General features: G+C 43.6%; 1 protein-coding gene across 1 annotated transcript in view; it reads left to right on the forward strand.

Annotated features, from left to right (window-relative positions):
- tspan33b (tetraspanin 33b) overlaps positions 1-14,151 on the forward strand; it is a 31,767-nt gene extending 17,616 nt beyond the window's left edge. The window contains exons 4-8 of the mRNA XM_048601132.1: positions 1,145-1,219; positions 4,358-4,453; positions 8,777-8,905; positions 9,779-9,940; positions 12,716-14,151. Of these exons, the coding sequence (XP_048457089.1) occupies positions 1,145-1,219; positions 4,358-4,453; positions 8,777-8,905; positions 9,779-9,940; positions 12,716-12,781 (528 nt within the window). The 3' untranslated portion in view covers positions 12,782-14,151. The remainder of the gene's footprint in view (positions 1-1,144; positions 1,220-4,357; positions 4,454-8,776; positions 8,906-9,778; positions 9,941-12,715) is intronic.
- Positions 14,152-14,445: the final 294 nt, after the last annotated feature.

A 14,445-nucleotide genomic window follows, 5' to 3' on the forward strand; every position in this document is an offset into this window, starting at 1 on the left:
TACTATCTATGTTTCATCTCTACCCTGCTATCTTTCAGATGAGACATTAAACCAAGGCCACGTCTGTCCTCTTGGGAAGACATAAATGATCCCAACCTCACCAGGCCTCTGCGGTAAAGAATCCCATAGATTCACTACCATTGGAATGAAAAGAATTCCTCCTCATCTCTTCCTTAAATGGGTGACCTCTTATTCTGAGGTTACGCCCTCTGGTTCTAGACTCTCCCTCAAGGGGAAACCAACCTCTCAGTATCTAGTCTGTCAAGCCCCCGAAGAATCTTACATGTTTCAATAAGGTCGCCACTCATTCTTCTGAACACTAATGAGTATAAGCCCAACCTACTCAGCCTTTCCTCAAAAAAAAAATCCACCTATAACCAGAATAAACTAAGTGAACGTTCTCTGGACTGTTTCCAATGCCAGTATATCTTTCCTTAGATAAAGGGACCAAAACTGTTCATAGTATTCGAACTGTGGTCTGAATAGTGCCTTGTATAGTTTTAGCAAACCCTCCTGGTTTTGCATTCCATTCCCTTTGAAATTAAAGGCCTACATTCCATTTGCCTTCCCTGTTACCCACTGAACTTGGAAGCTGGTTTTTTGTGATGCTTGCACAAGGACCCTCAAATCCTTCTGTGCTGTAGTTTTCTGCGGTCTTTTCCAATCTAAGTAATAATCAGCTCTTTTATTCTTCCTGCCAAAGTGCATAACCTGGAGCAAAATACATTGCATAAACACCAGGAGGTTTTGATTTTGATATGGATTTTGACGACAAGCATATTCCACAGATTGATAGTTATGATATTTTCCCAGCCTTTTGTGCCAACCGTACCCCACCAAGCAGAAAGGGAAGATTTCAGATCAATGTTACAATACATGATGGAGGTTTTTTTTCTGAGTAACACCAATATATGCCCCATAATGCGTGACCATTTAAAATCCCACAGTTGTCTAATTCATTGCAGATAGCATAACTTTCTGAGCCAGTTCCACAATTCTCCACAAGGTCTGTCAGTAGCTGTTAAAACTGTTGGTGTATCAGGACAGCAGAGAGATTACTAAGTCATTTGCCTTAACAATAGTCAGTATTACTCTCATTGTTATATCACAAACACAGCTTTGTCTTGGCTTATTTTCTTCACAGTTTTCGGTGAGCTTGACCATCCTATTCTTGGTACAGTTGGCTGTCGGAGTCCTGGGATTCGTCTATTCAGACAAGGTATTTCCAGAGGGAACAGGAAAGTAGTGCGTCCATCCCAAATCTAGGGGTGGACTGACTAATATGGGCAGTCAAATGTTTTCTAAGTGCCCTTTGAGTTCAATGACATTGTATTCCATGCCTCACTTTTTCTGAGGGATGCATGAAAAATCTCACGCTCAATAACTGCAGCTATCCTGCCTCAGTTCTCATCTGAAGAAAGGGTCTCATAGATTTGTTTCATCATACTCCGCACTAAGCTCTTAACCAAAACTGTGTGTCTTTCCTGATTCATTTACCATCTATAATTGATAGAAAATGGAAAGGTTGGACATTCTCTAGAAGAGAGGAAGCTGAGGTAGGTTTTCAAATGTTATCAAGATGTTTAAAAGGGTAATTATACAGAAGATATTTCCACTTGTGGGTGGAATCCACAACTGGGGGTGGTTATTGATAAATGCAATGGCAAATTCTAGAGAAATGTCTTTACCCAGAGAGTGGCTAGAATGTGGACCCACTTCCACAGTGATTGGCTGTAGTGAATGATATAGATGCATTTAATGGAGACTGGAAGGACACTGGAGAAGTGAGAGGAAGAGCACATTGATACGGTTAGATGAAATAGTGATTAAAAGCTTAAAGGGGGACATGACCACCAGCATAGATCTCTTGGAGCAATTGACCTGTTCTGCAAATTCTACATATTTCAGATCTATGTAATGAGTTATCTTGCGATCAGAACAAACAATTGAGGAAAATTTTGATCTTATACAGAATGAGTACTGATGCAGCATTTGCATGGGGGTTGTCACAGCAGAGTTCAATCCTCTGCACACAAATGTACTTCCAGCAGGAATCCCTGGATAGGAGCAATGGATGATAGCAGCTAACTTTGGTGTTTTATAACAGGTGTCAGCTCACGCCTAATCATTGCATGCTCTCACATGTATGCCAATGAGTTGACGGTTCAGTCCTGTTCTCGGCTTTATGTACACACTCTAGGATGGCACTTCAGTGAGGTATCACTACCTCAACCAGCTGCTTGGACCTAGCATGTAACATAGAAAATAGGAGGACAAGGAAGCCATTCGGCCCCTCGAGACTGCTCAACCCATTCAATATGATCATGGTTGATCATTCAACTCAGTCCCCCGTTCCCACTTTCTCCCCATATCCTTTGATCCCTTTAGCCCTAAGAACTATATCTAACTCCTTCTCGAAAACATTCAATGTTTTGGTCTCAACTGCATTCTGTGGCAGAGAATTTCACAGGCTCCTCACTCTCTAAGTGAAGACCTTTCTCCTCATCTCAGTCCTAAATGACCTACCCCGTATCCTTAAACTGTGACCCCTGGTTCTGGACTCTCTGGTCATCAGGAACATCTTTCCTGCATTTACCCTGCCTCGTCCTGTTAGAATTTTACAGGTATCTATAAGAATCCCTCCCCCTTAACTTTTTTAAATGTCAGTGAACATAATCCTAACTGATCCAATCCCTCCTCATCCATCAGTCCTGCCACCCCAGGAATCAGTCTGGTAACCTGAATTGGAAGTGTTTTTTTTCTGCAACTCAGCACATTGCAAACAAGCCTCAGTGTTGGAGGAATCAAAATACATTTCTGGACTTGAGCACTTATTCTAAGCTGACCTGTCAATGCACTACTGAGGCAGTGCTACATTGCTGGATGTGCCACTTTTAGGATGAGACGTTAAACGATACATCGAGATCCAAAAATTTAATTCAAAGAAGAACAAGGGTACCCTCCTGATGTCCCTCAGGAGGAATATGATGATCTAAACTCATTTATAGTCTGGAAAGAAAGGAGGTGGAAGATTACATGTGATGTATTGATCTTCCCTTGGAACTCTGTGCTCTTCAAAACAGCATTGTGCCATAATGCAAGGGTCACTGTTCCCTCTAATTTTCTTACTGACCACACAGGCTTCCTAGACCCGAGCATGGCAGTGATTTCTGGATTTAGAAGTTTATGCGCAATAGGTGTGCCAATGTGCGATTATTGTGGAACATCAGAGGGCCTGTGTAAAGGCACAGCCAAGCAGCTTAGAGAACATTGCAGGGGGTCAGGGTGGGGTTGGGGGTGAGGGGTGGGGTCGGTGGGGGGTGTGGTGGGCAGACAAAATCTCATAGTCATTGTTGAAATAACTCTACAGAGGCCATTATCATGTCACTAAGTCAACCTTTATTTCCACGTGCATAGGACTTGACACTGGTTTGTCTTCCTCAGAGCCAGTTCTCAGAGCCAACAAAACCCCCGAGATGATCAGTCAGCCCCAATCAGGGAACTCATATTCTATGAGGTCCATCTGGCTGTTATTAGTACTAGTGGTTCACAGCACAGAAAAAAGTCCTTCGGCCCATCAAGTCTGCGCCAGTCAAAACCAAACACCTAACTATTCTAATACCATTTTCCAGTATTTGGCCAAAACCTTGTATGCCTTGGCACTGCAGGTTACACCTAAATACATAAATGTTACAAACAATTTAAAGTCTCATCTGGACCGGCTTGGTAGCTCAGAGGTTAGCATTGCTGTCTCACGGCGCCAGAGACCCGGGTTCGATTCCACCCTCAGGTGACTGTTTGTGTGGAGCTTTCACATTCTCCCCATGTCTGCGTGAGTTTCCTCCGGGTGCTCCGGTTTCCTCCCACTATCCAAAGATGTGCAGGCTAGGTGGGTTGGCCATAGGAGATGCAGGGTTACAAGGAAATGGTGGGTGGATGGGTCTGGGTCTGATGCTCTTTGGAGGGTTGGTGTGGACTTGATGGGCCGAATGGCCTGTTTCCACACTGTAGGGATTCTATGATTGATTCTAAAAGACAACACTTCTGACAGTAGAGCACTAAACCGACATGCCGGCTAGATTTTGCGGTTTAGTGTCTGGCGTGGGCCTCAAACTCCCGACATTCTATCTCAGAGCTGAGAGTGCCCCCTTGTTGAATCAACTGTTCCCGTACACTGCTACTTGACTTTTAACTTGAAACTGCAGACGTCCCAGTCAGCTGGAGCTGTTGAAGAAGCTGGATTGCTGCTTCTGAGATTCAAAGGCACATCTACATAAACCCCCCGTGCCAAATTTCAATGCACTGTTTCATTGTACTCTGTCTCATCAATCACTTTGATCTTTTGTTCTCCTTCTAGGCTGAAGACACAGTGAGTAAATTTATCAAGAAAGCCATTGTCCATTATAGAGATGACATTGACCTGCAGAATCTGATTGATTACATCCAGAGAGAGGTAATGGCTCCAACTACATTCACTGAGATAAAAGCATTGATCTTCTGTATATTTCTTTCTGTGTGGTGTTTTATCTGGACTCTAATTGATTCACTGGGGATGATTTCCACTTAGAGTCATAGAGTAATACAGCATGGAAACAGGCCCTTCAGCCCAAACTGGTCCATGCTGAATATGGTGCCCACTCAGCTAGCTCCAATTGCTTGCATTTGGTCCGTATCCCTCTAAACCCTTCCCATCCATGTATCTATCCTAATGTTTTTTTAAATGTTGCTCTTGTACCTGCCTCAACCACTTTCTCTGGCAGCCCATTCCTTATACGCACCACTCTCTGTGTGAAGAAGTTGCTCCTCAGGTCCTCCTTAAATCTTTCCCCTCTCACCTTAAACCTACATCCTCTAGTTTTCAATTCCCCATCCCTGGGAAAAAGACTATATGCATTCATCCTATCTATGCCCCTCATGATTTCATACACCTCAATAAAGTCACCACTCATTCTCCTACATTCTAAGGAATAAAGCCCTATCCTGGCCAACCTCTCCCTATAACTCAGGCCTATTAGTCCTGGCAACATCCTCGTAAATTTTCTTTGCACACTTTCCAGTTTAATTATGATTTTCCTACAAAAGGATGATCAAAGCTGTACATAATACTCCAAGTGCAGCTTCACCAACAACTGTAACATAATGTCTCAACTCCTATACTTAGCGCCTCGACTGATGAAGGCCAGCATGCTAAATGCCTTCTTCACCACCCTGTGCATCTGTGATGCTGCCTTCAATGAACTATGTATGTGTACCCCTGGGTCCCTCTGTTCCACAACACTCCTTGGGACCTTACCATTACTGTATAAGTCCTACCTTGGTTTGACTTTCCAAAGTGCAACATCTCACACTTATCTGTATTGAATTACATTTGCCAATCCTCAGCCCACTTCCCCATCTGATCAAGATCCCCCTGTAATTTTTGATAATCTTCTTTGCTATCAATAATACCTTCTAATTTTGTATCATCTGCAAACTTACTAATCATGCCTTGTACATTCAAATCCAGATTAATTATGTAAATAACAAATAACAAAGGTCCCAGCATCGACCCCTGTGGCACACCGCTAGTTACAAGCCTCCAATCCGAGAAACAACCTCCAACCATCACCCTCTACTTTCTACCATCGAGCCAATTATGAATCCAATTAGCTAGCGCTCCCTGGATCCCATACAACCTAACTTTCATGACTAGCTTGCCTTGCGGGACCTTGTCAAAGGCCTTACTAAAGTCCATATAGACAACATCCACTGCCCTATCCTTATACATCCTCTTGGTTACCTCTTTGAAAAACTTTAATTTTTGTCAGACATGACTTCCCGCACACAAATCTATGCTGACTATCCCTGATCAGACCTTGACTATCCAAATGTTGGTTGACCCTGTCCCTCAGTATCCCCTCCAATAACTTGCCTACCAATGATGTCAGGCTCACTGGCCTGTAGTTCCCTGGCTTGTCTTTGCTATGTTTCTTAAACAATGGAACAACATTAGCCACCCTCCAGTCGTCTGGAACTTCACCAGTGGCTAAAGATGAAGCAAAAATCTCTGCAAGGGCCTCTGCAATTTCTTCCCTAGCCTCCCACATCATCCAAGGATGGACTTGATCAGGCCCAAGAGATTTATCCACCTTAATGCACTTTAAGGCTACAAAAACCTCCTCTCTGGTAATGTGTATGTAGTCCAAATCATCCCCACTAGTTTCCCTTCTTTCCTTAGCATCCATGATTCTCTCCTCAGCAAATACTGAGGAGAAATATTCATTAAAAATCTCCCCCATCTCCTGTGGCTCCATACATAGACGGCCATGCTGATCTTTAAGGGGACCTATTCTCTCCCTAGCCACCCTCTTACTCTTAATATAGCTATAGAACCAATGGAATTATCTTTAACCTTATCTGCCAGATCCATCTCATACCCTCTTTTGCTCTTCTCATTTCCCTCTAAGTGTGCTCCTACACTTTTTATAGTGATCTAGGGATTCACTTGAGCCCAATAGCTTGAACCCAATGTATGCCTTCTTCTTTTTCCTGACCAGAGCCTCAATATCCCTTGTCAGCCAGGGATCCATAAACCTGCCAGCTTTTCCCTCCACTCTAACAGGGACATACTGTCCCTGGACTCTTGAAATCGCACTTTCAAAAGCCTCCCACTTGCCAGACATTCCTTTTCCTTCAAACAGACTCACCCAATCAATCTCTACTAGATCCTGCCTAATGGCCCCAAAATTGGCCCTGCTCCAGTTCAGCACCTTAACCTGTGGACCTGTCCTATCTTTTTCCTTAACTATGCTAAAACTAAGAGAGTTATGGTCACTGGACCCACACTGCCCTCTGACTGACACTTCAGTCACTTTCCCGATCTCATTTCCTAAGATGAGGTCCAGTGTTGCACCCTCCAGAGTAGGGCCCCCTGCATAGTGATTTTGAAAACTTTCTTGGACACATTTCACAAATTCTACTCCGTCCGGGCCTTTTACACTCTGGGTGGCCGAGTCAGTACAGGGGAAATTAAAATCTTTTAACTAATACAACTCTGTTATTACTCCAGGTATCTGCAATCTGTTTGAACATCTGCTCCTCTAGTACCCGCTGGCTAATTTGGGCGTCTATAATACAGTCCCAACAGAGTGACCGTCCCCTTCTTGTTTCTACGTTCTAACCATATGGCTTCATTTGATGATTCCTTAAGATTATCCTCTCTAAGCACTGTTGTTATGTCCTCCCTTATCAAAAAGGGCAACACCCCTCCTTGCTTACTTGTACTCCTATCACGCCTATATCTTCTGTATCCTGGAACATTGAGCTGCCAGCCCTGCCCTTCTCTCAGCCATGTTTCTGTTATGGCTATAATATTCCAGTCCCCAGAGCCAATCCATGCTCTGAGTTCATCTGTCTTACCAGTCAGGTCTCATGCATTGAAATAAATGCATTTTAAACCAGAAGTCTTTTCCCTCCTTTACTCTGCCCCTGGTGATCCTGAATAGTAAACTTGCTCTCGGTGGCTAACGTATTTTCCCCTGACTTCTTGATGGCCCCTCTCTTATTCAGAGTCCCACCCACCCCCCCCACCAACCCCTCCCCCCCCCCCCCGCCAACTCCCAGCCAAACTAGTTTAACTCTTGCGGGTAACTCCAGAAAATCTCCCCACGAGGATACTGGACCCCCTCCAGTTCAAGTGCAACCCGTCCCTCTTGTACAGGTCACCTCTAGTCCAAAAGAGATCCCAATGATCTCACTTGGTCCTTGCTGCTTCTCACACAGAAAGCAATAGTTGAAAATAGCCTACATTACATTCATAGATTCTAAAATTCAAACAGTTACAGGCTATATGAATATTTACAAACAAAGAAACAGGAGGATGTGCCCTTAAATCCTGAATATTTCCAATCCAGGTTGCTGCCCAACCTGGTTCGATCCAATCAGTTCTTCAGTGCTTTGTCTTGTTCTCCCTTACTCTTTACAAAATGAGTGAATCGCTGCACTATCGAACCCATCATAGTTTCACAAACAACCCATATGATGCAATACCTTCAATAAGCTGGCTTTCTTCTCTAAAATGATGATAATTTCCCTGGTGGTGTTTTCACTCCCATTTCACCACTTCTTGTGTCTACCATCAATAGTGTCTTTCAGTTCCTGTCTCCTGTCTACCTCTGGAGCAGGTTACAGTGGCTGTACCATCTTATAATCTAGTTTCACTATCTCAGACCCTTCTTCCTGTTTCTAACCTTCTCCTTGTCTTTGACCCTCCTTTTCCCTGTCTCTGACCTTTCCTCCCCTAGTCTCTGACCCTTCCTCTCCCCGTTTCTGACCCTCCTTCTCCCCTTCTCTGACCATTCTTCTTGCCATCTTCAACTTTCCTTTTCACCTGTCTCCATTCCTCCTTCTACTGACATGGCCTGCATGAAGCTCCAGATCCATAGTAATGTCTTTGACTATAATGTACCCTCTCACATGGCTTGACAGGTCACTCAGTTTAAGGTGAGGCAGGAATGGGCAATAAATGCCAGAAACACCCTCAACCTGTGAAAGAATAGAGACACAGTGTAATCACCTCCATCCTGGTTGGAAATAGTGACTCTGTTACGTGCAGTCTATTAGACATATGTTTATGCACGTGTTCATAATGCTTTTACCTTGCAGCTTTTTTAACTGCTGTTAATATAGATATATATTTGTAATATATGCACACAGAAATGTTTATTGAAATAGTGTTAATGACGATCTTAAGATAATGGACAGCCTGTAAAATCTACCTTCCTTTACCTTCTCACAGTTTCAATGCTGTGGTTGGAACAGCTACAAAGATTGGTCAAAGAACATGTATTTCAACTGTACCCCTAACAATCCCAGCCCTGAACGCTGTGGTGTGCCTTACTCCTGCTGCACACTGATACCTGGTGAGGTAAGCCATTCGAGATATTAGATTTGATTTATTTATTGTCATGTGTATCTCATTACAAAATACTGTGAAAAGTGTTGTCTAGTTCACCAATCTCCAGTGCCATCTTAAAACACAGAAAAATAAACCAAAGCGTGGAATATAATAGCAGAAAATGAAGAAAAAAAGAAAAGGCACAGCATTTTTTTAAAATAAAATGTTTTTAACCCATCTCCCAGTCTCTGAGTGTTGCTGGGTTTGATTCTTGGAGATGACAGCTCGGTTATTTTGCCTCAGTTATTATTTAAAGGCGCAAGTTTAAAGAATTCTTCAGTTGATAGGTCACAGATTGAAATGTTAACTCTGTCTCTCTCCACAGATGCTATGTGACTTGCTGATTATTTGTGGCATTTTTTTGTTTTGATGTCAGATCTCCAGCAATCACTGTTTTGCTTTTGTATATTTTAAGTCAAAATATCATAAATGTTATGACACACCTCTGGAGTAAGCGGGACCTGAGCCTGGGGTTTCTGGTAGGGACCCTACCACTTCACCACAGGAACATGTTTTGCTTTTACACTGGACTTGATTTGGATGTTAGGTGCTTGAGTTGGATAAAAGTTTATTTCTACAGTTTTAGTGATTCTGACCTTGTAAATCCACCAGAGTGACCAGTGGATTGAAATACTACATGCTTGAGAATAGCACTTTTCCAAAGTCAGCTCCAGTTTAATAGCCATTAACCTGTTCAGGTGTACCTGAGATTAGTAATGCCTGCTGGGAGATTTGCCCCCTCACCCCCATTCTCCAGCTGCACGTTGGGGCCCCCAGGCACACCACTGTGAAAATGTCTGTCACCTGCTTTATTTGTTCCTTATCATCTCCCTCTGCCTCCAGTCAGTGATCAATACAATGTGCGGCTTTGGTAAACAATCGCTAAACCAACTGGAAGCTTCTAAATTCCTGCACCCGGTGGGCTGTGCTGACAAGGCAGCGATCTGGATAGAAAGTCACCTGGTGCTGGTGGGGGGCATTGTCCTTGGGCTGGCACTGCCACAGGTAGGCACTCTTTGTATGGATGGGACCACTCATATATAGCTGCATGTGTCTGTATTTCTCTGTCTTTGCTTTAGCCATGGCTCATACAGGTACAAACAGCAGACTGATCGAAGTATTCTCATTCAGGTTAGGCTGGGCTGCTGGTAGAGGAAAATGGAATGATGGAAGAGGGCATCAAGAGACCTGTTAATACAACAGCTGGAACCAGCTGGAAGGAAGCAGCACAGCTCATAGAAAAAATAGGACCAAGATTAGGCTATTTGTTCCTTCGAGCCAGCTCCGCTATTCAATATGATCATGGCTGATTCTTTATCTCAATGCCATATTCCTGCTTCCTCCCCACACCTTTTGATGCCTCTAGTATCTAAAAAAATTATGAATCTTTTTCTTGAATATACTCAATGACTTGGCCTCCATACCTTTCTGTGGTAGAGAATTGTAGAGACTCACTGCCCATTGAGTAACGCATTTTTTTCCCCATTTCAGTGCTAAGTACTCTACCCCATATCCTGGGACTGTGTCCCCTGGTTCTAGACTCCCCAACCAGGGGAAACATCCTCCCTGCATCTAGTCTGTCCAGTATTGTTAGAACTTTATACCTTTCTATCAGATTTCTGAATATTTGGAAGTGTAAGGTAAAATAGGGCAAAGTCAGCATGGCTTCATCAAAGGGAGGTCATGCCTGACAAATCTGCTAGAATTCTTTGAGGAAGTAATGAGCAGGGTAGACCAAGGAGAGCCAATGGATGTTATCTACCTGGACTTTAAGAAGGCCTTTGACAAGGTGCCGCACAGGAGGCTGCTGAGTAAGATAAGGGCCCATGGTGTTAGAGGCAAGGTGCTAGCATGGATAGGAGATTAGCTGTCTGGCAGAAAGCACAGAGTGGGGATAAAAGGATCTTTCTCAGGATGGCAGCCGGTGACAAGTGGAGTTCCGCAAAGGTCAGTGTTGGGATCACAACTTTTCACTTTATACATTAATGATCTAGATGAAGGAACTGTGGGCATTCTGGCTAAGTTTGCAGACGATACAAAGATAGGTGGAGGGACAGGTAGTATTGAGGAGGTGGGGAGGCTGCAGAAGGACTTGGACAGGTTAGGAGAGTGCGCAAAAACGTGGCAGATGGACTACAACGTGGGAAAGTGTGAGGTCATGTACTTTGGTAAGAAGAATAAAAGCATGGACTATTTTCTAAATGGAGAGAAAATTCAGAAGTCTGAAGTGCAAAGAGACTTGGGAATTCTAGTCCAGGATTCTCTCAAGGTAAACTTGCAGGTTGAGTCAATAGTCAGGAAGGCAAATGCAATGTTGGCATTTATTTTGAGAGGACTTGAATATAAAAGCAGGGATGTACTACTGAGGCTTTATAAGGCTCTGGTCAGGACACAGTTGGAGTATTGCGTTCAGTTTTGGGCCCCATATCTCAGGAAGAATGTACTGGCCCTGGAGTGGGTTCAGAGGAGGTTCACTAGAGTAGTCCCAGGAATGGAAAGCTTAACATATGAGGAACGTTTGAGGACTCTGGGACTATACTCATTGGAGTTTAGAAGGATGAGGGGGGATCTAATTGAAACTTACAGAATACTGAATGGTCTGGACAGAGTGGATGTTGGGAAGATACTTCCATTGGTAGGAGAGACCAGGACCTGAGGGCACAGCCTTTGAGTAAAGGGAAGACCTTTTAGAACGGAGATAAGGAGAAACTTCTTCAGCCAGAGAGTGGTGAATCTATGGAATTTACTGGCACAGAAGGCTGTGGAGGCCGGGTCATTGAGTACATTTAAGACTGAGGTAGATAGGTTCTTGATTATCAAAGGTTACGGGGAGAAAACGGGAGAATGGGGTTGAGGAACTTATCAGCCATGATTGAATGGCAGAGCAGACTCGATGGGCTGAATGGTCTAATTTCTGCTCCTGTGTCTTAGGTCGTATGGTCTTATTTATTCTCTTCCTTCTAAGCCAGACAGCCAATCTCCTATCCATGCTAGCACCTTGCCTCTAACACCATTGGTCTATTCCAACCAATCTTTCTTCATAGTACAGTCCTGTCATTTTCAGGCATCAGCCCAGTGACCCTCCACTGCACTCCCTCTCTTTGGAAAATAATGTGTGTATATATTCACTGTGGCAATTCCCCAGGCTCCAAACCCCAGTGAACTTTCTAACTCCAGGAAGCTACGAGCCACCAGGAAATTTTGCATCCCTTGTGAAACCGTTAAATCCCAAAAGACTACCAAACTTCCACGAATCTCTCATATCTCGGGCAAATGCTCACATCCCCAAATAATATTCAATCTCCAGCAAACTTCTGAACCCCCAGGCAACTACAAACGCTTTGAAATCTTGCGATCCCCTAAGAAAGTACCAGGCCCCTTGTAAGTGCCTACAATTTCTACCTGCAGGAAACTATCGAACAACACAGTCTGGAACTCTCAGTCTCCTATTTCCCCCAAAAACCCTCACACTACCAGAAAAATTCTCAACCCCCACCTCCCCCAGAAAGTCTCACACCCTCAGGAAACTGGAAATCCGTAGAAACTCCCAATTCTAGGGGGCATTCTCAGGACCTCCTCTCCAGTATATAGGGCAAGGTTTAATGACAACGAGGGCAACAAGGGAGACCTACATTTAACCATAAAATGCATTGATGTGACTTAGGCTACCAACTGGAGCATCAGGTGAATTGAAGTGGTGTGTATGTGGAAGGCTTGGGTTCAATGGGTGAAATTGTATTTTTTCAGGAAGTTAAATATTCCTCTGATATGTTGTTGCAGATCGGAGGAATTGTGCTGTCTCGAATGCTGATTGGACAGATCAAAGAGGAGATTAAGTCAATATAATGACTGGAGCCTTGTCTATGGAAAACAAAACCAAAGGCAATGTCATTCACTGAGCCTTAGCCAAGATACAAAGACGCCAAACTGGCTGAAAGAACATTCAAGACTTTTTGTATGAGAATCAACTTCAAATGCTGTTCTTTTATTTCTGATCAACTGAGATGGAGGAATCCAAGATGGTGCATTGGCAGCTTCTGTCCTCATCTTTCACTGAGAATTGAACAGAGCTGATACTGAGGGTCACAGGGACCACTGCAGTCAGCTGAGGTCTCAGTCAACATCCCCCTTCCCTCAATTAGTATTGAGTGATCCTGCGTGTCGACACAAGTTCAAAAAAATTGAGAACAGATTCATCATTTCCAACACTGATTTCACATTACAAAAGCATGAGTAAACAGCTGATATATTTATCAGGCTAGATCTGCAGTGTAATTCACTTCATGCTGGTCTGAAAAGATATGGAGTAGAAACTGCTTTCTCCAAGGAATTGCACTAGCCTACAACAGAGAAGGGTACATTATACACACACCGCTCTGGTTCCATCACTTTTGGTGTTCTTCCAACTTTCTCCTCTTCCATCATATCTCTTGCCCTGACCCCACCAACACCTCTGTCCTGCCCCTATGTATTTACTATGCTTTGTACAGTCCCTTTAGCTTTTGGTCTGCTCCCAAATTGAATGGTGACAGCTGATGTGGCCCTTGATCTCCAATTCCTCACCTTCACCTGAAGTTTATCGGCATGCACTTTGCTACAGGCATGGAACCAGCAAGGGACAAACTAACTAGTTGTTAGGGAGCAGCTAGAAACGGGACCCTGATAAGATTGTGTTTTCTACCACTCAACTGGGAAGCATGTGCTGACAATCAAGCCCCACTGTTCCACAAACTATCACAAATGTGTAACTACCTAATTAAACCACCAATTTGAAAAATTCCTACGACGATTGCTATTCAGGATGGAAGTAATTCCATAAGAAATAGGAACAGGAGAAGGCCATTCAAGCCCTCAAGCCTGCTGTGCCATCCAATAGGATCATGGCTGATCCAACATTCCTCACATCCACTTTACTGTCTTCTCCCCTTTACCCTGGATTCCTGGACTGATCAAGAATCTACCTATCTCAGCCTTAAACATACACAAGGACGCTGCCCCTGCAGCTCTTCAAAGACTCTCAACTCTCTGAGAAGAGAAATTCCTCCTAAGCTGAGTCTTAAATTGGTGCCCCCAAATTTTGAGACTATGCCATATGGTCCTAGAGTCCCGATGAGGGGAACCATCCTCTCAGCATTTACCCTGTCAAGCCCATTATAAATTCAATAAGTTTTAATGAGATCACCTCTCATTCCTCTAAATTCCAGTGAGTAGAATCCCAACCTGTTTAATCTTTGCTCATAAGACAATCCCTTTATACCAGGGATCATCCTAGTGAACTGCTGCTGAACTGTCTCCAATGAAACAACGATCTTTCCTTAAATAAGGGAATCAAAACTGCTCACAGTAGAGTCTAAGAGTCATAGAGATGTAAGCACAGAAACAGACCCTTTGCTCCAACTCGTCCATGCCGACCAGATATCCTAAATTAATCTAGTCCCATTTGCCAGCATTTGGCCCATATCCCTCTAAGCCCTACCTATTCATGTACCCATGCAGATGCCTTTTAAATG

The sequence above is a fragment of the Rhincodon typus genome, chromosome 9 (genome assembly GCF_021869965.1).
Source record: "Rhincodon typus isolate 14 chromosome 9, sRhiTyp1.1, whole genome shotgun sequence".
Taxonomy (NCBI): Eukaryota; Metazoa; Chordata; class Chondrichthyes; order Orectolobiformes; family Rhincodontidae; genus Rhincodon; species Rhincodon typus.